The 26319-nt window shown below is 44.6% G+C and overlaps 1 protein-coding gene across 1 annotated transcript in view; it reads left to right on the forward strand.

The window, feature by feature from the left end:
* The window catches only part of RLP4 (receptor like protein 4), an 80558-nt gene that overhangs the window by 42532 nt on the left and 11707 nt on the right, over positions 1-26319 (forward strand). The window contains exons 6-7 of the mRNA XM_086814339.1: positions 12624-12695; positions 13122-13199. Of these exons, the coding sequence (XP_086670465.1) occupies positions 12624-12695; positions 13122-13199 (150 nt within the window). The remainder of the gene's footprint in view (positions 1-12623; positions 12696-13121; positions 13200-26319) is intronic.

Raw genomic sequence — 26319 nt, forward strand, 5'->3', positions numbered from 1 at the left:
GTGGAGAACAAACTCTCTGCACTCTCCTCTTTGACAGGTTCTTAGATTGGTGATTTGTGGCACTTTTGGTTTGGCCACTTAATGTGGATGCGCTGTGGTGAGCTTTCTGGGACCAGATGGTGGTTGGCTTGCTAGATGTTGGTAGTAGGTAGGGACACTGTAGTTCTTGCATTCGTGGAAAGCAACATAGGGAATCTTTTTCGAAGCAGGCTTCTAGGCGGGCTTTGAAACCTTTGGAGTTGGTACACACTGACTTGTGTGGACCTATGGAGACAGCATCCTTGGGAGGTTTTTTGTACTTTATGCTGCTTGTTGATGATTGTAGCAGATTCACATGGGTTTATTTTCTTTCACAGAAGGACCAAGCTTTTGCTCAGTTCAAGGAGTGGCATGTGATGGTGGAGAAAGAGTCTGGCTTGCAGATAAAGACTCGAGGCAAGTAAATGCAATGGGAGGCACAAGGCGTCCATACTATGGAGGGATAGTCCTCCTCGAGTAATTTCCCCATCCGACGGCAATTTGAAGCATTGTCGGTGATGACTTGCACCACGTTCTCCGATCCAACCTACATGTCACAATGCACATGAATGGATGCAATGAGCGTATGCGGTATGAGACTTGAGTCATGACATAGCCACATATCACATATACTAAAGCCTAAACTTTAAACTTTAAAGACTTGAGTGCAATTTGAAACTTACCTCCATGATGGCTTGCTTAATATGGCGATATATGAATGCGCCCGATGTTTTCCTCCCTGCCTTTCCGGAATCCACGCCCTGCACAAAGTATGTGCCAAGAGGGCAAGAGACAAGTATGTTGATGATGCCTCTCTTCTTCCGGTCACTCCATCCGTCGGAGATGATGCTACACCCATACTTGGACCATGCCGGCCGCCCCGGATTGAGAGATCTATCGATTCTCTCCCTCTCATCCACAAGCCTCTTCGTGTGCATGTCATGATAGGAGACGCCGGTCTATCCTTCACATGGGCCCACATTTGCAATGGCTTTCACCATTGACTTCCATTGATCTACCTTGAGCACATGGAATGAGAGATTGCACTCAATAATGGTGTGTGCAATCTCTATATCCGCTAACCGTTGCCATTCTCGGAGATGTGGTAGAGAAGAAGAGAACCCCCCAGTGGCTTAGGCTAGAGTGGCTTGCCTCATGGGAGACTCAAGCCTTTGTCTCTTTGAGGAGGCGGAGGCGGCACCGGCGGAAGCGGCACACCGATGGAGGCGGTGGGGGAGGATGTATCACAAGGCGGGGAAATGACCTCATCCGCCCTTGAGCTTCTACCACTATCACGGTGAGCACCCAATCCACCCTTGATCTTGTTGAAGAGTCTCATCGGATATAGCAAGGGGGACTTCCTTGCATGGTGCAACTTGCCTCCCCACCTTTCTGAGATGTTGGAGAAGCCTAGTAACTCCACTTGTGTATTGATTGCCATAGTACTTACAAGTCCACCTATATGACTTAGACTTTCCATCGGCTTTCTCTACATGGATAGCATGCACATTGAAGGCTTCATTCTTCTCCCTCGTCATTGTAATAGAGAGAGAAGGAGAGCTTAGAAGTTAGAAGATTCAAGAGATGGATAGGCTTTAGAGAGAAAGAGCTTAGAAGTTAGAAGATTCAAGAGATGGATAGGCTTGAGAGAGAGAGAGAGAGAGAGAGAGAGAGAGAGAGGCTTGAGAAAATGAGAGTGAGAGGCTTGAGTCCTAGAGGCTTGACTCTTGAGAGGGAGAGAGAGCCTAAAGGCTTGAGAGAGAGAGAGGCTTGAGAGATGGCTCACGGGGGAGAGAGTGGCTTGAGAGTTGAGAGAGAGAGAGAGAGAGGGGGGGGGGGGGGGGCTTGATAGTTGAGACTTGAGCAATGAGAGCCTTGAGGGAAGCTTAGGGGGTGGGCATTTTATAAGTATGGGCCATGGCCCATGGCCCATGGCATAGGCAAGTGCCAAAGACTTGGCCCAACACATGTCACAAGGCAAGCAAAAACGGCTAGAAAACGGCCACAAAAATGGTCATAAAACGGCTAGAAAACGGTTGTAAACGGGCAGTTCCAACGGCCATAAACGGGCATATCGTACTGTACAATATCGTACGGGATCGTACCATACGAACCTGTTCGTACCGGTACGAGAAACAACTAGGTGCAAACTAGCAATGTATTTAGGCTTTATATAAAACAGCTCCAATGCGTGTGAACAACTGCTAGTGTGTATAAGTCTTTTGTGTGGAAACAACCTCTTAGAAGGATAGTATGTAAAGTAGTGATGTGTGGCAAAGTGAGACCTATTAGGGACACTTGGCATCATATTTGGCATATGGCATATGTGATGGCAGCTTCACCTTTCACCTTTGTAAAGGGGGCCTCTTATCTATATAATGAATTTATGCTTTCTACTACTCTTGTATTCCCTCACTCCCTTTGCCCTTGTGCTCATAATCTTGCTGGACTTCCGCGCAAAGCCTTTTACACAGTCTCCGACGCTCGTCTCTTTCACTGATTATAGGGGTTGGGATTTCTAGAGCAGATCTCGGTGGCATTATATGAGTCAGTGGACAGGGAGGATGAGGGCACCTGAACGTATGTCTAGTATGATCACGAGCAACATTGGGGTGAAGCAAGGATGTCGCCGACTTTGTTTGGCATATACATAGATGAGATTTTAGGGTTAATTGATAGACTAGGAGGGGCTAGGGCTATACTTGGAGACATGTTGGCGGCTATCCTACTCTATGTAGATGACATTGTGCTGATGTCTAGCTGGAAAGAGGGGCTGTAGAAGCACCTAGAGGCATTGCAAGCCTTTTGTGAGGAGAGAGGCCTCACCGTTCACCATGGAAAAACCAAAGTCATGGTCTTACATACCCCACCGGTGGGACTCAGAGACAGATTCACATATGTAGGGGAGACAATGGAGATTGTGCACTTTTATGTATATATTGGGGGTCAATTTCACAGGGCCACGGTACCGGATGAGACCAGCAGCACATGGCTAGGATTGCTAGGGGATTTGCAGCTCTTGTGAGACTTGAGCAACAGTGCTGTCAGGCCCACTTAGTGACTCTGGCAACGATATATGGGGCACCTTTTCGGGGTACAGATCTTGGTGGAGAGGATTGGAGGAGGGTGGAGAGGCTATAGGTTATGATGTATTCGCGTATGATCAGGAGCAAACCATCAATGCCTCATGCCATTGCTCTAGCAGAGTTTACAGCCTTCCCCGGCCGCTAGTTGTGGATTCTCTGTTCCAGACAAGCACGTATATACAGAGGGTCTACAGTTGGAGTAGAGATAGGATTCCCAGGCTGGCACTTGAGTCATTCCGCAACCTAGCAGAGGGAGGACACAAGGAGACTTGGTACACCAAGGTCACACAATGGTTTTGGGCACATTGGTTCCATATAGACTGGTTACCTCATTTCCACTACAGCCTTGATGCTCCTCTCCTACAGCTCACCCACCAAGAAATTAATAACCTCATCCGTACAGATCTATGTAGACTAGACACACACATGACATGGGTAGCACCACAACTTGGCACTAAGATGCAGTTCTATCTTGACAGCTGCCTACTACAATTCAGGCCAGATGGTTTCATTTGGGAGCCCGGTTACATGCTCAGGCACATGTCACCAGAGTTACCAAGGAATGGGAACGGGGGAACGTTTCGACCCCTGGAAATGGGAATGTTGGGGGGAATGGGGAAATGCCACATCATATCTTCACTTTTGATTAAAAAAAATAATTCAAAATACATTGAAATTATAGATGTACAAAACATAATATAATGAGAGAACTCCAAAATGGAGTTGTAACTTTCACGTTTCAAGTCTTGACTCGTAGTCCGAGGCCTTTGCAAAAATGAGATTACAAATTACATCAATGATCAATGATCAATGTCAATACATAAGTTTAAAGCAAGAGGTTACAATGACAAAATTAATCAATGATACATGATAAATCAAAACTACATAGTACAATGATCAATCATGGGAATGATAGGTCTGCATATGTGGCATTGACAGAATCCACATCAATTGCATCTCCCTCTGCTCTGTGACTACCAATTGAGTCATCGTCACTATGAGACCCGAAGCCAATGAAGCGCTTCTCCATGAACTTCCCAGAAACCATGTTAAGTAAACACAAGTTTACATTAATAGAGACTAGATCATTCGCCTTTGCTATTCCAAGGCCTATTCTTTGACACTATGTGACCAAATGAGCTCCACAAGCTCTCACAAGGAGAGGAACTAGCCCCCTCACTAATAATGCGAATGGCTAACTGTGTTGCAACAACGGGGTGTCAGCTACATAATCCTCCCACCATAAAGTTGATCCAACTACAAACGTGTCTGTCAAGGCCCCCTCACTAATAATGCGAATGGCTAACTGTGTTGCAACAACGGGGTGTCAGCTACATAATCCTCCCACCATAAAGTTGATCCAACTACAAACGTGTCTGTCAAGGCATCTGCATATGAAAATAGGCCCATTTTGTTCCTGTGGAAGTCTAACTGAGTTTTGATGGTTCTCCTCTGGAACCAATCTTGGGAGAGTCTTCTCCCACGCTTTGGCCACCTCTCTGTCGGCCTCGTGTCCCTTGCCCTGAAACTCTAGATCCAATATAATGCTGGTGCTTGCAAATGTGAGAAGTAACTATCCCACCGTTATTGGCATAGCTCCCTCAAGTCCTCAAGCCTGTTAGCATCTGGCTCAATCTCCCTAATGCGCTCCACCATCTTATCCAGTCCCTCATATACCTTGCCAATGCAAGGGTCATCACCATTAGCAAGTCTCATCATGCGAATGATAGGAGAGACAATAGCAAGCACATGATGAACTTGCTCCCAGAAGCTTTCATCGAGTAAAGTCTGAGAGCAACCGATACCTGCACTAGAGTGAGACTGTGGCCAATGCACCCACTCATCACTCACAACAAGCTGCCTCAATGCATTCTTGCACTGTAAGAATATAATGATGGTGTGTGATGAAGGTCACCACCTCTCTCCTAGGCAAGTAGTAAGGCAATTTCCCAATGTCCTTCAAGAGATTGTTAAGACAATGGGCAATGCATGGACTAAAACAAATGTGGGGATAACATGCCTCAATGATTTCTCTTGCTGCCCTATTGGCATTTTCTCTATCTCCAATAAATGGCAAGACTTTTGAGCATAGTAACATGGGACGGGGAACGGGGACGGGGACGGGGATTCTTGGGAACCGGGACGGGGGACGGCATACAAAATATGCAATTTTAATTTAAGTAAGCACTCATTTAAGAAATTTAACAATACTAAAACAAAGTCACTTTACACTTCCAAAGCATCAATATTAAGTCATACTAGCAAAAAAATGGGTGTTACAAAAAAGGAGATCGGGCACCCAGGACCCAGTCGCCAAAGGCTAAAGCAAAAGACAAGGGCAAAGGCCTAGGCCCTAACCACGTAAGTGGCATACAAAAAAGAGACTATCACTAGAGTAGTACATATGTCAAAAAGCCTCAAGGGGCATGTGAAGTGCTGGCCTCACGATCATGGGTCCCTGCAATGCCTGCAGGCTCCATAGAGATGTCCTCCACTTGCTCCTCCAACTCCTCATCATCTTGAGACATCTCCCACTCGGTAAATGCATCAGCCTTTGCAGTTGCACTCTTGCAAAGCATTTGCAAGTTTGCACTCACAAAGACTAGATCATTTGCCCGTTCCACCCCAAGACGGTTCCTCTTCTTCGATGCAATGTGACTGTATGAGCTCCAAAGTTGCTCTAGGCAAGAGGAACTCACTGCCTGGCTGAGAATGCGGATGGCTAGATGTTGAAGCTCAGGTCCATCCGAACCAAAATCTTCCCCCCACAAAGCAGTCCCAACTTTGAAGCGATCATCCTGCGCATCCATGTCTCCATAAGAGCCCTGAAAGCTCCTATACCTGGACAACTGGTCACAAATCTTCCGCCTAACATTTGGGTCAGGCACAAGTCGAGTCAAGACAAGTCTCCATAGCTTGCTCACCTTTGCGTCACTTTCTTGCCCTTTACCCTGAAACTCAGGGTCCACCACATAGGCTGCTGCATGCAAAGGAGAGGAGTAGGAGTTCCACCTACGCACACATAGGGCACGCATCTCCTCGTACCTGTCCTCATCTGGCTCCAAATCCCTCACCTTCTCTATCATGCTGTCCATAGCCTCATATACCTTGCTGATGCTGTCTTCATACCATCCACAAGCCTCATCAAGTGGACAATAGGTTGAACCATAGCATCAATGCACTTCACTTTTTCCCAAAAATCAGGGCTCTCTGCTTTTTCCTTGCATAGAGCTCCTGTCTCAGTGGAAGCCAATGGTGAAGAAGTGAACTCGTCACTAATGAACAAGTGTCTCAATGCACCACTACACTCTTTCAATCGGTGGAGCATCAAGAAGTTGTAGGCAAACCTCGTATCTGAGTATTTGAGGAGCTGACGGCTAGATTTTTTGGAGAATTCATGGCGTAGGAACTGATGGTTTGTGACAAATGTCACTATTTGGCTGCCCACTTGGATGATAGGCTGGATCCATGGCAAGTCCCCAATATCCTTCAAGAGATTATTTAAGCAATGTGCCATGCAAAATGACACGGTGATGTTGGGCTACATGCTCTCAATGATCGCTCCGGCTGCCCTGTTTGAAGCCTCCCGATCAGCAACAAAGCCCACAACTAGGTTTGGGCCAATGATCTCGATGCCACTAGCCCACTCTGCTGCTAGCACATCAGCACTCTTCCCGGTCCCAGAAGCATCATGTGAGGCAATGAAGTACATCTCACGGCGGGAATATGCAACAAGGCCATGGATGGACCTCTTCCGCGTATCACTCCATCCATCGGCTATCAGGGACACTCCATTCCTTGCCCATTGTCGCTTCGTGTTTTCTGTTGCTTCTCCTTCTCTAGCAATGTGGTGCGCAAGGACTCCGATGATGGGGGCGTATAGTTTGGACCATACTCCCCTACTTTCTTCACCATGACCTTGAAGTAGTCCGATCTATCCACAAAAAATGAATAATTCAATAACCGATCAACTTCAAAGTTCCAAGTTCAAGTAACTTGTAAGAGGAACATTGTAAAATGATAGATCTTAAGCTAGACATCTTAATTCTTGATTACCTTGCAGCATGGAAAGCAATGTGGTCATGAAAGAAGAAGCGGGCTATGGCCGTATCCACCTCTTCCTTCTTCTTGGGGTCCCGGCTACCCTCAAGAGTACTTTGCCGGTGTGAGTGTGTGGATGCGGTTGGCATGGAGAAGGATGGTGTTGGGGCCCGTTCTTGTGGGGCGGGTGATGCGCCCGTAGGTGCCGATGAAGTGGATGCACATGGGGATACCGAACCTTGGGATGGCCTCACTAGTGTTGTTGGATCCACGGCCACATGCGGCACTCTCCTCCTTGAAAGCAAGGCCTCATGTGCGGCAACACGTTCAAGAAGCCTCCTTCTTGTCTCCGGTGTGACCTGATCACAAAATCGGACCTCATGACCGGGCTCATGCAAGAGGTGAGCTCTCACTTTATCCGCCCCACCCGTTCGCCTATATGGACATAGCTTGCAGGACCATGGGCGAGAGCCTCCTCCACTTCCGGGATGATCGGAGTTGACCTCTTCCCACCAAGACCAACCTTCGGTCCTCCTTCCTCTATTCGTATTGACGCCGCCGAAACGAGGTGCGGGGGATGGTCGCGATGAAGATGCCATGGAGGCAAGTGCCAAGGAGGCTTGAGCAATGGAGGTGAGTGTAGGAGAGAGATGTAGGAGAGGCTAAAGCAAGAGGAGGTGAGACCGTGAGTGTAGGAGAGAGATGTAGGAGAGGCTTGAGCCTTGAGCAATGGAGGTGAGAGTAGGAGAGGATAGAGCAAGAGGTGAGTGTAGGAGAGCAATAATACTACAAGTGACAACTTGAAATTACAACTTACCCAAGGTCCCAATGCCACTTGAGCCTTGAGGCTTGAGGAGAGCTAGAGCCTTGCCGGGTTGCCCTATGCCCACTTGAGTCTTGAGCCTTGAAAGTTGAGAAATGTTGAGCCAATGAGCTTTCCGCTTGAGCCTTGAAAGTTGAGGAGCGTTGAGGCTTGAGCTTGTCAGCTTGAGCCTTGCCAATGGGGGCTCTTCTTATAGCCATGGGTCAAGTGGGGAGGGTTGCTCAACGGCTACAGGGCGCCCAACGGTTACAGGGCGCCCAACGGCCGACTGCGCAACGGTCCGTTGATCGTCCCATCCAGCTCCGTCCCACACGAACAGCCATCTCGCCGTCCCGGAATCTCCGTCCCGGAATTGCCGTCCCCTTGTTGCAGCGTGGGCTCACACGTCCCCTGGCCGTCCCCTGTCCGGTTCCGTTCCCGTGCGTTATGGGACGGCGTTCCCCCGTCCCAAGGGTCCGTCCCCCACGTCCCCTGTGACTATGCATTTGAGGCCCCAACATACTCAATGGCCTCACTCCAAATATCAGCAAGTCTCTCTGTGGTCTTCCCTCCCTCAGAGTTGTCAATGAAACTCATAAAGTGTGACTCACCGCATGAGTATTCAATGACGCCTTGAATGGAGCGAGACCTTGTGTCGCTCGAACCATCTCCAATGAGAGTGACCCCATGCTTCTGCCACCCCTCCTTGATAGTCTCCGATGTCAACTCAATGGATGCCTTTTCATCCTGCAAAAGCTTGGTCCTCAAAGCCTCAAAGCTTGGTGGCTCATAAGTGGGACCAAACCTTGCAATCTCTTGAACCATCCCCTTGTAATAAGGAGATCTTGCAGCATCGAAAGATATGCCACAACTATAAAAGAAATGAGCAACAGCCGCATCTACTTGTGCCTTCCTACTTGGATGCCATGTAGCTGCAAGGCTTGTGTGCGTGCCTGATGGAACGGGAGCATGAGAATGAACCGCAAAGGGCCCTACATGAGAAGCCCTGGAAGGAGTGGAAGAGGGGACTCCACCTCCTCTTGAGCTTGATGAAGAAGAAACAACTTGTGCCATAGGTGCTAGTGGCCTCACCGGTTTGGGTGCATACAATGAAGCTGCGAATGCGGTAAGAGCAGCCTTCTTTGCATTTGGAATGAGAGGGCAAAAGTTGATGCCGTGGCCTTTCTGTCCAATGAGATGGGCACAGACTCTATCTGCTCCTCCAGTCTTCTTGCTACCACAATAGCGGCACCTCCACTTCCTTGCTCCTCCCTTCCCATGAGGATTGCTAATGGCCAGATCAGAGTTTTGTCTCACCAGCTCAGGGTGGAGACAGGGAGAGTAGCAGATATCCCTAGGGAGGACAGGATCTGCTTGCTGTGTACATTTCCCACTGGAGGTGAAGACGGGGAGCACTGCATATGCAGATGCCCAATGTATTATGAGATCAGAGGGAGATTCCGCTGTCTTTTCTGGGAGGGGTTTGGGCCTCTCACGAGAGTTCTAGACTATCTAAATCAGAGGTGCTTGGGGCTTTACCTACTAGAGATCAGGGGGCACAGAGACCATTTACTTCACATGATCAGACAGAGGAAGCCCACATACACATCCCAGTTACCCATCACGAGCTTCTTTGCACCCACCTCTGTGAGGCGCCAGAGAGAGCTATCTGAGGATGACCAGCCGGTGAGACAGACCAGGCAATGTATACAAGCCCTGAGGTTCCCCGGTGTTTCCTTAGAGAGAGCTACTCAGATCCGGAGATCCAGACGACCGTGACGGAGAGGAATGAGTGTACCATCCCCTCGCAAGCTCCAGCTTCGGGAGATCCTTCAGTGATGTCAGTGTACCACCCTGAACTGTGGACATAGACAGCCAGTACACAGTTACAGATACGGAGCCTATTGCCCCGTCAGTGACCACCACCGACACTTGACCTTGCCACACACTTATTGCTCCTGTGGATTGTATCTCTGTTTATGAGGATGTATTGCACTTTTACAGTTGAGCCTAGGTGTAGCACATAGAGTTTTCTTTGACAACTTTGACAGTGATAGCTCAGCTTTAGTTTAGTTCTTGTTTCAATTTCAGTTTCTTAGTCCACGATTGAGCTACTCGTGGATTCATTGTAAGTATAGACCCTTGCGGTCTTTTGTAGACGTTAATATATCTTTCTTTCTTTCTTTCTTTATTTCTCTCTTCTCCCCACTACCTGTGTGCTTGCACTCTTACCGTAGGCATATTGCCACCAACAGTTGATACATGGTTGGGTATTGTGCGGCGGTCTGCATAGTGCAGTCAGTGCGGGGCCCATTATAGACACTTCTTTTGGGACTGTCCACATGCACGACAAATTTGGTGGCAGATCCTCTGCCTAATGACTTGAGAGGCCAGCACCCACCGCTTTGTCACATGGGGGAGAGTGGCCTGGGTGACGGAGGCATGGGAGGCTTTGCATTATTGAGGTGTATGTCACTGGCCTTGCCCTCAAGCTCTCACTTAAAGATTACAGCCATCTCAGCCTTAACCATACCAGCATCCCATTGGATTCCAGAGATCCGGGTATGCTAGTGTTGTGAGCTCATCATTAGCATCTATGCTCGGCACATTTGGCATGCCAATGTCACAAGGCTGTTGCTGGTTTTCGTACCCCTCCGGTAGAGACCACTCTCTTGGAGGGAGATGGGAAGGCCTTATTGGCAATCCCGACAGGGTGCAGCAAAAGCATGCAGCTTTTCTCAACATGTGGAGCTGGGGCCCTTTTCTCACTATAGGCCCGGAACACTTGTCTTGGCATTATAGGCCCCCAGTTTGCCCCCCTCCGCCCCCCTCTTCTGTTGTAGACTCCCCGTGAGAGCAGCCAGCCAGAGAGGGAGTTTCCCCTCCAATATCTCTGATTAGGGAGCTGCTTTGCAGTCCACTTTCGTGGATGTTCTTTCTTTCATGACTAGTAGAAGGATCTCTTTTTGGGAAAAAAACTTGAGGGATCACCTATCTGTACCTAGACCAGATTCTCTGTTAGTTTGCTTCTAGTATTGGTTGCTCTCTTAATATAATTGCATGAAGAAGCCAGTGACTTCACCTTGAACAATTCTTTGAACATCGTCGATTGCTCCAATAGTATGGACTGCACTGGTTAAGGTCATTGACAAACTCTGCCAATAGGATGGTGGAATCAACCCTCAAACCTCCTCTTGTCTCCTGTTTTAGCCAGTCGTTTCTTCTAGTAGATGAAGAAGTTCTATGTTCCGTCTATTTTCTCAATCCAAATATCTTGGGGTTTGGAGTTAAAAGTGTTAGATTGCCAATTCCAAAGGCTTCTCTAAGGATAGTGCTTTTGAGCAAATTAGAGTCGAGCTTAAAATGAAATTCTCTCCTGCTTTGCACTTCCTCTAGCTTATTAATCTCAAGAGCTAAGGCTTTACAGTTCCCTATTGCTTAGATTGCCAATTCCAAAGGCTTCTCTAAGGATAGTGCTTTTGAGCAAATTAGAGTCGAGCTTAAAATGAAATTCTCTCCTGCTTTGCACTTCCTCTAGCTTATTAATCTCAAGAGCTAAGGCTTTACAGTTCCCTATTGCTGTATTTTTTAGGGCCCTCGCTTGAATTGTCAGATATAGTCCTGCCATCCTGCCCACATAGCATCTATCTAGGCTAGCTTTTAGGAGGTTTAGAGGCCATCGGGTGGAACTCTTTGCTTTTCAAATTTGACCTTAGAGAACCAGCCAAAGAGACTCAAACTTTACTTGGAACAATAAGCAAAGCTATACTAGACAATGATAAAGAATTACCATTTTCGTTGCATAGACATCATATATATTTCCATTTCCGTTTCCATTTCCATCCTACAGAGAGAAAACAGCAGTATGTATCACATTTTAACTTATTACTAGTCTGATTGCACTTGATCAGACATAACCTGGCTTTATTTAGGAGGTTTTCATGCTCAATGTGCACACTCTGGCCTTGGTAGTCATGCCATCATACAAATTTCACTTGCTTTTCAGTTTCTAAATTGCTTATCATGTATTTCTACCATATTGGGCATGCTGCATACAATATCACTGCGATGGTCTCATAAGAGTTTGTAATCTTTCATCAGATGCTAATACAAAATCGGCAATTTTTTTCTCTTCGTTTTGCCTGACACTTCTTGTGGGTCTCCAAGGGCCTGCACATGTGACACAGCAATGAAGACATTTTTAGTGTTTTCTTATCAAATTCTAGGTTGCTTGATGCCTTACATGAAGGACAATAAGGTCAATCTATCGATGAGTTATACTATATATAGCTTGTGGCTTTCATGTAACCCTAGAAATTGGTGTTCGGGTGAAGCTTCATGGTGTGGGTCTCCGAGGGCCTGCACATGTGACACAGCAATGAAGACATTTTCAGTGTTTTCTTCTCAAACTCTAGGTTGCTTGATGCCTTAGATGAAGGACAATGAGGTGATTGCTATGCATCCAAAGATTAACTTAAAATAATATTAATACCCAAATCTAATGATGAGCTATACTATATATAGCTTGTGGCTTTCACGTAACACTAGAAATTGGTGTTCGGGTGAAGCTTCACGGTGTGATGTATTGTACGTTGCTAAAATGGCATTGATTCTGGTTGACAGATATCTTAATAATGCTTTTTAACTTGACAAATTGTTGCATGGTGTACTTTCAGGGATTTCTCCTACAACAGGTTAAATGGTTCAATCCCTGATACACTTGGCAGGCTCACTCATCTCCGGAAACTGTATGTAGTCAAGCTCACTTATGTGTGTGTGTGTGTGTCTGCGTGCGTGCGTGGGAGCATATATTGATACCAAGTTCTACACCTACTATTGGGCACTGATGACGTTAGTGGGGATGTCGTAGTATCTAGTCCATACTATGCATGATGGAGCTGATGGTTTATTGTCTTGTGGATGACTACCATGAGGTTATAAATTGCACTCTTAGAATTTGGGCATGTTCCTGGATTCATCTAGGTATATATATATATTGCATTGTATTATGCCATTTATGTATGTGCTGGTTGCCTTCTGAAGTAATCATTTTTCAGCTGACGGTGGGAGTTTTTCCTTTTGTCTTTGCCTTTAATCAGTGCATCATCAAGCATGCTGCAATGGTTAAAGAAGTTTAATTAATTAAACTCTGAGACTTATTTTTGTTTTTGCAGGTTCTTAAACGGGAACTTACTTAGCGGTGAAGTACCAGCTGTGCTTGGTGCAGGACCTATCCATGGAGCAAGTTTCAAGTAAGAGTCATCCGTTAACATGCCTTAGTCCTGATATATGTTATGGAATCTCAAAAAGCTGGTCTCATCTATAATGCGAGAGTTTCTACAAGTCATCCATTAACTTGCTTTAGTCCTGATATATGTTATGGAATCTCAAAAAGCTGGTCTTATCTATAAATGCGAGAGTTTCTAGAGGTCAGCCTAATGCTAGGCATGCTTTTGAGCACTTATGTTTCCACTGCATGTCATTCTGATTCGTGAACACTTGTTTTGACCGTGCCTTCATTTCAAATGCAAAGCATATCACATTATCATGGTCGTCCACTGAAAAGAACTAGACAAAACAATTCCATGCACAACATCCTATGGCCCACCTCATATCATCGTAATATAGGAGGAGAGAAAGAATAAAGGTTGTATGAAGGTTTGTGATGGGCTGAATTGGCCCATGAGACCAACAGTAATACATGACACGCAGTGGTACCATGATAAAAGATGCATAAGACATCTCCAAGATTGTATGAGAAAACTTCAAAAAGAAAGAAAACCTAAGAAGTACAAGATTTTTTGGTGGAAAGTTTAAAATCATGAGAGTTCTGGGTGAGATGATGGACTCTGTCATCCATCAGAGATTGACAGGGTTACAATGCTATCTGACAATCTTCTTTGGAGACCTATTGAGATAAGAAAGGGTCCTCTGAGCTGGGAAGGGTGTATGATTCTGACCGAGAGGGGGTCTTGGAGAGGCTTCTAAGAACCTGTTAGGTGCCTCTTGTAGTGCGGTGGAGGGTATGTCCTCCTTGATGCTACACTCTTGGTAGTGGGTTTCGTCTATCTTCTCCTTGACTTTGCGTGAAGTTGAAGGTGGTGCCTGTGAACCCTTGGGGGATTTTGGTCTCCAATGCTGCTGGGTTGCGTGGGGCTTAAGAGGTGAAGAGGGTTGAGGCATAATGGTTGTAGAACTGGGCAACCAGATTTGGGTGTTGTCCTGAAAATATCCTTGTGAGTCTTTTCGTATTACAGTCATGGTGAAATCAAACTCCATTGGGACCAAAAGCCAATGAGCGATCCTTCCCATAGCACATGGCTTGTTAACAATGTAGAGAAGGGCTTGATGGTCTACAAAGAAAACAAATTTGTTTGGCAAAAGATAACGGCGATACTTCTTGACAGCATAGACCATAGCAAACAACTAATCGCAAAGGCAGACGCATCAGTGTACATGGAAGACGATGTTCCAAATGGGAGCTCGTAGAATTGTTGCACTTGTCAAGGCTTCTTTGAGAGTCTCATAAGCTCTTTGGTACTCATCAATCCACTAAAAAACAACAAGTTGACGATAAAGGGGTCTCGTAATGTCGGCATGTAGGTATATAATAGTTGACATGTCCCATGAAACGTTGGGACATCCTTGAAGTTTGTTGGTGGGTGCAACTCGAGAATGAGTCGCACTTTGCTGTCATTAGTGGAGATTCTCTGTTATGAGATAATGTACCTGAGAATCATTCCACGTCTCACCTAGAATTGGCATTTAAAAGGCTTGAGAGAGATTCGGTATAATCTATATCTCTTCAATAGCAAACACCAAAGATGTGCTTCCATTTCAAATCGACGTAAAGGTCATTCATGAAGACCTCAAGGAATTTCGGAAGATATTACTTGTAAGTTGTGTACATTAATTTTTAGAAGGTTCTTGGGGCGTTAGATAAGCAAAAGGTATAACTCTATATGCATGTGTTCCATTCCATTGTGAATGCCATCTTGTGATGATCCTTTGGTCTATCACCACGTGGTTATAGTCCGAAAAGCCATCAAGAAAGCTATAAGCCTCCTTGCATGCGACATGCTCAAGCACGCGTTCTATAAATGGCAATGAATAGTGACGATCCCTGATAGTAGTTGCATTAAAATTTTTGAGGTTAACGCAAATTCTGATCTTTTCGTTCTTTTTTGGCACTATCACTATTTGGGATACCCATTCAATATGTTCAATCTCATAAATGAACCCGGCTTCTAATTGAATGTTCAATCTCATAAATGAACCCGGCTTCTACAAGCCTATCGATTTCCTCCTTGCCATCTTGGATACTTGTGGTTTATTGAATAAGTTCTATGTCTAGATGACTGGGCTCCTTCCATGATAGGAATTGTGTGCTTGACTACTTTTGGAGGCACATATCCGTTTACTTCCAAGCGAAGCAGTTTCTCGCGAGGTCAAGCTATTGGGATTCGAAGTCTTCTCTGTGTGAACCCCTGTTTATGTATCCATGTGTTTGTGAACAACCCCTAAAAGGGTTAGTGTGCTAGTAGTGTGTGAACACACTCTCATGAGTGGATAAGATAACTGTGCCATGTGGCATACTGTAATATCCCTCCCAAGCCATGTAACGATTCTCTTTTAATATAGGTTTCAAGAAGAAAGAGAGTGCACTTCGAGAGAGACTATAAGGCTAGAAACGTTAAGAAAGTGATAGAGTAAAAATATTAGTTTCAAAAATCTGAAAAAAAATAAGAAGATAAGAATAGATCTATTAAGTGATAAATATCTCTAAAAATAGGATTTCGAATTTAGGTGATAGGAGGTCATATTTAGAGTACCTTTACATATTTAGAGTCCATGCACACTAAAAATATGGAAAAGCAATGCATTTCTAAAGATGGCGCGTTTGCGGCTATATACAAACGTTTTTGCCTATTCTACCGGCGCCGGGTTATAGACCAGTTGTCTTCCGGTTCTTTTGACTGGCTACATGACCATATTCTGAGTTTTTATTAGAGAGTTATGGCCGAAACAATTTGTTGGTTCTGTCAGGGTCTCTACACAGGGAAACTATAAGAAGCAACAAGTAGCCTCAAGAGTTGTAATTATGTGGAGTTAAGGATGCGAGTAACATCGCAGGACGAAGCAACATCTTCGCCGAACCAAGTAACGTCTCTGCTGGACCAAGTAATGTCGCCGTTGCAGGCACTGCCACCGCCGTCAATATCGTCCAGGTTAGAAACGCTCTTTAAGTTTTTTATAGACCATTGCATTACACGATCTAGTAAGATTAGGAAGTCCTACACAAAAACTTGTCTAAAAAAAAAGAACAAGAAGGGCATATAACAATGGCAAATGCTTTAATAAAGAATGTTTTATCGCAATCTCAAGTTGAAAAGATTGTTTTCTCTTGTTTACTGTGAATGTGATGGAATTGTATTTTCTCTTGTTTGATTGGTTGTTACCAATCGATCGGTTGTCGCTGATCTTATGAGGTTTGATTGGTTGTTACTAATTGATCGGTTGTTGCCGGTCCACCCTAAAGCTATCCTCTCGCTTTGGAGGAACAACCCACTAGATGCTCGGAGTTGGACCCATCTAGGTGGATGAGCTGCTTGCTTCTGGGTGCGAGGGACAAGTGGTGCAAATAAAAGCCAGCTAAGGGGCACACCACTCGAGGGGCTAGGTGGGACTCAGTGGAGGCTCTGAGTTTTAAACGTCACTGCTATGTCGAGGATGAGGAAACTGGGGAGCCACTTAGTAGTCCTCACCAAGGGGGTGAGTGATGTTCGAAGTTCTAGACCCCTCCATGAATAATTGCTACCGCAGGAATAATTGCTACCGCAGGAACCATGTCGCCCATGTTGGTGCGAGGGCTGCCTGGGAGCACGTGAATAATGTAATGAGCAAGTGATAATGTTATGACTGTGTTTGAAGATCCATTTGTTTTCAACTGTTTTGGAAGAACTATCTTAATGAATCAGTGACGGGAAATAATTAACTTGTTTTTATATGTTTCACAGTGTGGTAGGACCTAATTAGATAACAAAAATGATTGGATGCGTGGGTGGATGAATGCCCCGATGGCACCATCCTATGGATGGGTGGACCCGATGAGTCGGGTAACTTTCCAACATAATTATTATTTACGATCCGTAATAGAATAGCGCCCAAACAAGTCTGTTTTAGGAGAACGAGCTAGTGGCCGTGCCTCATAAAGAAAAGAGGAAAAAGGCATTGGTTTCCATATACCAACTGCGGACTTGTTCCATCCTTGATCACATACATTGAGTGCCGATTGATCAGAGAAATAGATTCCTATTAGAATAATTACGTTTCCCCTGCGAGATAGAGTTAGGTCCCTTCGTTTGCTCGTATCCTCGTATTTCCAAGAGATGGAGGTGTTGTCAATTGAAGACGAAGGGGACTTAGCTGCCTATCAAAAGGATCCCCTTGAGCCAGCTAGGGCGGGGACCTTAGAAGTGGTATCAGAGCCGATCTTAGTTTCTAGGTTTTGTTTTTCAAAGGTTAACTGTCAAGGGATTAAAACAAGTGATTGTTTATCATATGAGGACGAATCAATCATCGCTAGTGGCCATAGAGGTGATTTGAATATCCTCACATGTTGAGATAATCACCCTATGAAATTGTGCTTGTATTTTGGAGGTGCACACACAAGATATTTGTACAATAAAATTTGAGAAATAAGATTGGGGAGGAAACCTTTTGAGGAAAAACATAGAGTGATCTAATTAAGAAATCAGTGAACTGAATGACTAGAAGGATAGACTGAAACTTTGTTTAGAGAATTTTTTAGGATATACCTCATTAAATTGTATATTGTAAATTATTAAGATAATAGCTCCATTAAGGAGAGACCTGTGTACACCAATACAGGTTTGAATGGTTGACATGTGAATGGCTTTACACTAGGACGGTCGTCCGGTTCTTGACCCCATCACGGAAAAACGTGGGTCTAACTCCGGATGTGTAATTCCCAAAAAAAAAAAACTCTCATGTGTATTAAACTTGAGTGCCTTCATTCAGATGTGGTGCTATGATAAGTATTTGATAGTTTTGAACTTTTCATGGATGATAGCTTCATGATAGATGGTAAGGGAAGATTAAATTTTGAATTGTTTTCTTGATGACACTTAGCCCTTTTTTGAAGTTTGTATGATTTTCTTTTTATCTTTATTATCCGACAAGAATAGGAGGCTTAATGACCAAAAAAATAAAATAAAATAATAGTTGAATGAAAATCTCCAGTATTACCAAGAAAAACTTGAAATTTTACCCTTTCATGATTTTATTGTGATGGAAATTCTAGATTAACATGCCCATGACCAAGGACATAAGTAAAGGTGACTCTATCGTTGACAATAACGAATAATTATTGCTTCAGCCTATTATGAAGGTACATCTTCATGAAAGGTTTTGTCCTCCAAGATTTCGGGAGGATAAAATGAATGAATTTTTGGAGCTAACCCAAGAAAGGAAGCCCCTAGAGAAGAATACCACTAAACCTTTGTTAAACTTCTCCAATTTGCTCCAGAGATGGATGAGGTAACTCTTCTCTATCAATTCATTTATAAGCTTAATCTGCCTTTGAATAAACTAGTCCAGAATGCAAAACCATCCTCCATTTCAGAAGCCATAATTATGGCGAGAGACTATGATAAAGTTTTTTATATGGAAAGTATCCAGAAGGACGCGAGTCCTTCCATGTTAATCAGGAAGAGGTCCCCTAATTCAAGAAGAATGTCAAGTCCACCCCTGGCTAAGAGGAATGGTGAGCTAGTGCAAAATCAAGGTCAAGAAATAGAGATAATAGGATTAGAGAGTAGATCTCCGACTCGTAAACATCGCATCAGGACCTTTCAAGAAAGAAGATGTTTTAGATGCCAACGACAAGGTCATCAAGAGAAAAATTACCCTTTCCTATCAAGATCACCTCTAGCTAGATTAGAAGAAAGACCAATCTTTCAGACAACAAGATTAGAAAGAAGAGCTCTCTCTCACCTATATATCAAGAATAAAGACAGCGCAATGAGCTTTTCTATGAGAACAAATGTTTTAGGTGTAAACAACATGGCCACATGAGAAAAGATTTCCGTAACTAACCAAGGACTCTTCTCTTCCCAAATCATGGAAAGGGGAAATCCAATAGAATGGGCCTATATGGATCCAAGAGGTGAGAATGAGGCCAGTATGAAGCCTAGAATATCCAAACTAGGAAGTGGTTGCCCAAGTTGTGATTGTTTTGAATTAAGCTAAAGATCATTGATTCTTTAATCAAAGTTTAATTAAGAATGTTAGGGAGTATGCTAGAGATTAACATAGGGATTGTGTAAGGATGTATTATAGAGATTATGATAAAATTATAAACGAGAGATTAAGTTAGAAATTTTAATATAGAATATACATATGATGGATTAAAGATAGCCAAATTAAACAAGTGTTTCTATGAGTAAATAGAAGTTGATTGGTGCAAGATTCATGTGGAGTAAGGTATTCTAGGAGACGATGCTAAGGTTATGCATCTTGCTGATTCTCTCCATATAATTGAGACAGCAAGGCGTTATAAAGATATGTTTTGCCTAATTCACCTAGTTCATTAAGGAAAAATACACCACCCTAGTTCAAAGAAACAGCCTCAAGGATAGTATCAAATGTTCTTGATTGACAACTATCTAAACTCCTTTCCATGGAAATAGGCTAGATTGCATAAAGGATTGATCTCCTTACGTTTTTCCATGACAATTTATGAACTACCATATTACATGGGGATATGGAATAAGGAATTCGTAAGGTAGATTTAAGGATAATAAAGAATGGGTTCATATCATATGAGAGTGTATATGGAATTTGGATGCATGAACTTAGGATAATAAGGCTAATTAACTTTAGAATAATGAAGATATTTTGGGAGCTCAACAAAATGAGCTAGACACATAAAAGAAGAGACTCTTAGGAACAATGTTTAGATAAAAGAAGACTTTTACCCAGTGGGGACATCACTTTGTGAGAGAGAGGAGGATTTACGTAGAGATTACCTCAAGATTAAGACATCTCGAATCTTTTAAGTGGGAGAGAATGTAATATCCCTCCCAAGCCATGAAACGATTCTCTTTTAATATAGATTTCAAGAAGAAAGAGAGTGTACTTCGAGAGAGACTATAAGGCTAGAAACGTTAAGACGTTTCTATAGATGGCGCATTTGCGGCTATATACAGACGTTTTTACCTATTCTACCTGCGTTGGCTTGTAGACCACATGTCATCTGGTTCTTTTGACTGGCTACATGACCATTTTTTGAGTTTTTATCAGAGAGTTATGGCCGAAACAATTTGCTGGTTCTGTCAGGGTCTCTACACAGGGAAACTGTAAGAAGCAGCAAGTAGCTCAAGAGTTGTTGTAATTACGTTGAGTTAAGGATGCGAGTGAAATTGCGGGATGAAGCAACGTCTCCGCCGAACCAAGCAACGTCTTTGCCGGACCAAGTAACGCCGCTGTGCAGGCATTGCCACCGTCGTCAATATCGTCCAGGTTAGAAATGCTCTTTAAGTTTTGCATAGACCATTGCATTACGCAACCTAGTAAGATTAGGAAGTCCTACACAAAAACTTGCCTTAAAAGAAAGAACAAGAAGGGCATATAACAATGGCAAATGCTTTAATAAAGAATGTCTTATCGCTATCTCAAGTTGAAAAGACTGTTTTCTCTTGTTTAGTGTGAATGTGATAGAATTGTATTTTCTCTTGTTTGATTGGTTGTTACCAATCGATCGGTTGTCGCCGATCTTATGAGGTTTGATTGGTTGTTACCAATCGATCGGTTGTCGTCGTTCCACCCTAAAGCTATCCTTCCGCTTTGGGAGAACAACCCACTAGATGCTTGGAGTTGGTGGACTCATCTAGTTGGATGAGTTGCTTGCTTCCGGGTGTGAGGGACAAGTGGTGCAAATAAAAGCCAGCTAAGGGGCACACTCGTGCATGGTGACAAGATGGCTCATCATCAATGCATCATTGTACAGCAGTAGGACCCTTAAGGATATGATTTTGTCGTATGCCGTGGCCCCATTGTAAGTCCAAGTCTAGGATATGTCAGGCACGAGCTACGTAGTTTTTTCCTTAGTCTTAGAGTGTCAGTCAATCAGTCAAGTCCCTTAACCCACTTGAAGAGAATCATTCATGCATGTAGAAGTCAGGAGAAGCCTTAGGTTTTGCATTAGTTCATGGTCTGCATTTGCAAGCATTCATCTCATGTGCATGTGAACCATTGCATAAGCCGTAGACCATTTATCCATTAATATCATCCAGCCGGCATAATTTAATATCCAATCGAGAAGCATTATTAGCATATTATATTCAGCATTATCACCATTATTCAGCATATATCATATTATAACAAGTCGTGTAGCATATTTATCTCAGCCGACTAGCTCTGCAGCCAGCGGACCAGCACCATACATCCATATAAATAGCAAAGCGATTGCATCTCATCAGTCATTCATCATTGATCAAGCATACAACATTCAGCCACGTAGAAAAACGCATCATCATGAGCAGTGGGAAGAAGCGCTTCAGTCCATCAGTCCTCAGCCTCACAATAGAATTCAGCATTCATTCATCGTTTTCTCCATCCTCCCGGGTGAACGAAAACACAACATATTTAGTAATTCTTTTGCATATTCATAGCCATAGAAACAGTCCCAATTTAGCCATCTCTTAGCCTCAGCCTTGTAGCCTTTCTACAGCCCATAGTCACAAGGGACGGGGGACGGGGACGGGGACGGGACGGGGGACGGCCATAAGTAGGGAACGGGGACGGGGGAGGGAATGGCACTCAAAAAATACTTTTTTTTTAAAAATTTTCTACTCTACACTTATTCTTCTTTGGAAGTACATCAAAATGAGCACAAATTTACACTAAAATGGTAAGCTTTTGAGTCATATTAATAATTAAGTAGATACAAAATGAGTCATGACTCAAGAGTCAGGAGTCAGGACTAAGCCTTAAGGAGGCAGAATACATGGACGGACTCAAATGAGTCAATGACAAAAAAGTGCTGAAGACTAGAGGCTAGAGGCTAGAGCTAAGTAGTAAGGCCCATGAATCATGATCCATGAATGATCATCCACGTGAAGTGCTCGCCTCATGGTCATGGGTAGCTTGTGCCAAAGAAGCATCAAGCTCATCCTCAGTCTCATCCTCAGTCCCACCATGTCCATCCCGTTGTCCTTCTACGAGAAGCCCCGGCACGTGAGGAGGATGCCATGGTTGAAGATGGCTTGACTCTTGAGCCTTGAGGAATGAGAGAGAGAGAGAGAGAGAGAGATAGAGAGAGAGAGAGAGAGAGAAATGAAATGAAATGTTATATTAACGTCTTCAAAAGGCCATAATGACCTATGAGACCAAAAGTTACATCATGGTGGATCTGATACAATGTCTGGATAAAAAAAAAAACCCAGAAAATGAAAAATAAAGATGATACTACAGGCACCTAGAAAATGAAACTGGAAATGGAAGGTAAACAGAAACCCTTATAGGGTGTGAATATAGTGAGGGGGGGGGTACACTATGGAGGTGAGTGGAATATAGTGAGGGGATACAATATCATGTGGGACGGAGGGGTACACTATGGAGGTGCCTCCATCTCATAATATGTGCCGCATCGGACGCTGGCGGATCTCCTCAATATCCTCCATGGTGAGGAGGCTTGAAAGTTGAGAGAGAGAGAGAGAGAGAGAGAGAGAGAGAGAAAGAAAGGAGAGAGAGAGAGAGAGAGAGAGAGAGAGAGAGAGAGAGAGAGAGAGAGAAAGAGGAGTTTCTAGTGTGCCTCTGCGAGTTGCTACCTGTGCGACCTTCGCCTATGCGCCTGTGTGCACCTGTGTGACCTGCACGCCTATGACTTGCGACCTACGACCTGTCGAGCTGCAACTTGTCCGTTAGATGTGCGACCTGTTGTGCACCTGCATCCTCTGTCCTGCGACCCCGGTGATCTGTAGCATTTCCCGTCTTCTTCTTCCTTTTGTTTCTCTTCTTTGTACATCCCTTTCTGAGTGTGTGTGTGTGTGTGTGAGAGAGAATTGCCATCTGCAGGATCCTCGCATCGCGAACGCCCTGCCACACCTCCTCGACTCCGCTTCCCGAGCAGGTGTCAAGTGGTTCGCTATTAATGGCACCAGCGAGGTGCTGATTTAGGGTTTGCAGCTACTGATTTAGGGTTTGAAGTTGCTGAATTAGTGTTTGCAGGTGCTGAATTAGGGTTTTCAGGTGCTGAATTAGGGTTTGAGAGAACGGGTTTTCTTTGCTTTTGTACATGGATTTGGATGACCCGGCTGCTGCTGTTGGTGGCACGGCTGCCAATAGCCTTAACATGGATCTTATTGAGGAGATGATCGAGAAGGATGTGGGTTATGCTTCAGATGCCTTGGAGCAACAAAAACGTCAAAGGCTTGATGTTGATGCAAGCTACACTCCGGTGAATGTTGGAGAGAATATAGAGGAAAGTTCTCAGGTACCTTCTTCGGAGTTTGCACGTTTGCTGCAGATCACTGGTGAGCTTCTGCAAGAATATGTGAAGGCAAATAGCGTGCAAATAGCTGCAGTAGATAATGGTGGTGTGGCTGATGTATGCATGGAGACTCCTTTGTTGCTACAACAGCTAGGAGATTTTCATGATCGTGCTGCTATCTTCTTCTTTACTGGGCGTATTCCGTTGTTGCCTTGTCTTAGAGCATGGTTGGGCCGCTTGGTGTCGCGTGAGGCACTTGAGGAGATTTATGATGGTCCGAGAGGCTTTTATGAAATACTTTTTCGCACTTCGGAAGCCCGTAGGGCAGTCTTGGAGCAGGTGCCACTCTTTTTGGATGGGCAGTTGGTTCATGTGGTTCCGTGGAAGCCTATGGCAGAGTACCAAGATATGTTGCGCCAGGCTTGCCCAGTTTGGGTTGAAGTGAAACAATTCCCACCAATGTTTTGGCGTTTTTTACCAGGTCTCATGCGAGGTATCGGTGATGTCTTGGTGGTGCCTCGAATGACATCTAGAAACCGAAATCGTCTATGCATGTTGTGGGATACTGGGAGACCTAGGCCGACACATTTGCGTGTCAATATGGCTGGGCTGCAACCTTTAATGTATGAATTGAGGTGGGATACATTTGTTGGCCACTGTTTCAAATGCGGTGAGATGGGCCACTTTGTCTCCGAATGTCCTAAGAAAGAACAAGTTGTTGCTACCAAGGATATCGTTGATGGGCAGTTGCCCGTGGAAGATGAGCATGATGCTCCTTTACATGATGCCCAGCACATGGATGTACATGTGGATGTTCAGAATGAGGTTGAGCAGCCATGGGTGGAAGTACGTGGTAAAAAGACACGATTTGTTGCCCCGTGGGGGGATTTCTCAAATGCTGTTTGGCGGGGGCCTTTGCGTACTCATCAGGGGCCCTTACATACATATGCTCGTCGCCCTTTGGGTTCAGGTGCCCAGCAACAGACCAGGATTGAGAGGCCGGGAGGCCAACTTTCTCAGGGTACAGGGGCTCTTGGGGTGGATAGAGTAGAACGCTATCCTATTAGAAGTCGCCTAACAAAAGAAGCACAACAACAATTGCCTCTTGTGTTTGGTTCGAAGGGTGAGGTCATCTCGCCATGGGATAGCCATTACCCTTCGGCACGTGTTCGAGAACTCCAAGGGCAGTCTGAGATCACAAATACCATGTCTAAAAATGCAATGCTTAAAAAGATTCGTGATTTGGCAGATTGTCGTGGGCCTAGTACACGGCCTTGTTGATTCCTTTTCTGGGAAGGCTTATGAAAATTGTACAATGGAATGTAAAGGGTATTTCTTCGCGCCAAAAGCAGTTCAGACTTTGGCGTACAACTTTTTGTCATGGTTGGGATGTTTTATGTGCAGTTGAACATAAGCAGCATAAGTTGGCTGGCAAAGCCTATGTATATAAGGGGTTTCATGTTTTCTACAGCGGACATCCTGCTTCGCAGTCAGGTGTTATGTTTGTTGTTCGTTCGTAGTTTCAGCCTTCTCTTGTGATTCAAGATGTTCATGGAAGATTTCTAGTGATACAGATTGTTTGGGATGATACGCCTTTATGGTTGTTAGGGGTGTATGCTCCAAATAATGCTCGTGCACGCCGTTTGCTGTGGAATGACTTGTGTGCTCTTTCAATCTCTGTGATGGGAGACTTTAATATGTGTCTCTCCAGGGAGCAAGCCAGGTCGCCTCATTCTGTAATGGATGGCCCGGAGAGAATGGCGTGGGAAGCTTTTGCAGCAAGGTCGCTAAAACAAGACATGTGGTCTTGGTTGCATCCAGATGAAAGGGGTTACACTTATGCCTCACAACAGTTTCGGGGCACTTATGGTAGATTGGATAGGATGTATATTTTACATCAAGATCTCTTTTTGCCAGAGGTTCTTACTATGAGCAAGTTTTCTCGGATCATTGGCCTTGTGTTTGAAATGGTCTATCATCCTGTGGATGCATATAAAGGCTTGTTGGGACGCTTGCCTTTGCGCTTAAATCACACTTTTTTGGAGCATGAAGTTTTTGATGTTTATATGCGTCAGTTGATACGAAATTTCTCCACAAGAGTGTCCATGGCTGATTATTATGCTTGGCCAGTGTTCCTTACCAACACTCGGAAATTAGCGCGGCATTATGGTCTTGCTAATGCCTCTATACAAAAACAGCATGTGGCTCTTCTTGAGTCGCTTTTAAAGGGCTTGCAGGCGTTCATGTTTACTGACTCTATGGATGCTGAAGTTGTGGATGCCATAGAATGGTTGAAAAAGGAGCTATCTGGGGTGCAGGAAGCACAATATATTCGCTTTAAACTACTTGCATGTCTTGATGCTTTGCGGGATGCTAACTGTCAATGTCATCACTTCTATGATAAGTTGCATCAAAAACATATGCGTGAGAATATTGTTAGGCTGATGGATGCCCAAGGCAACCTTGTTACTCAACCTTCTGAGGTTTTTCAGTATTGCATCAGGTTTTATGAAGATTTGCTTGCTCCTCGAGAGGATGTCTCGCCGGCTGTCCTGACTGCAAGGGAGTCAAAAGCCTTGTAGAGGCTTGTTCTTATATAGATAGGGAAGAGAGAGAGAGGAAAGCCTCAAGGGCAAGAGAGAGAGAGAGGGCCAAGCCTCAAAGGCTCAAGGGCCAAGGCCCAAGGCCCAAGGCCCAAGGCCAAGCCAACAGCCATAAACGACTAGAAATGGCAAGCGGAACGGCCAAAAACGGCGAGCGCAACGGCAAAAAAACAGCCAGAAAAAAACGCAACGGCTCTCTGCCGTCCCCCACCGGCGTCCCCGTTCCTGCGGTGCCCCGTCCTCGTCCCCTGTGAG

Source organism: Cibotium barometz, chromosome 20 (genome assembly GCF_041138505.1).
Source record: "Cibotium barometz isolate CiBa-2024 chromosome 20, ASM4113850v1, whole genome shotgun sequence".
NCBI lineage: Eukaryota > Viridiplantae > Streptophyta > Polypodiopsida > Cyatheales > Cibotiaceae > Cibotium > Cibotium barometz.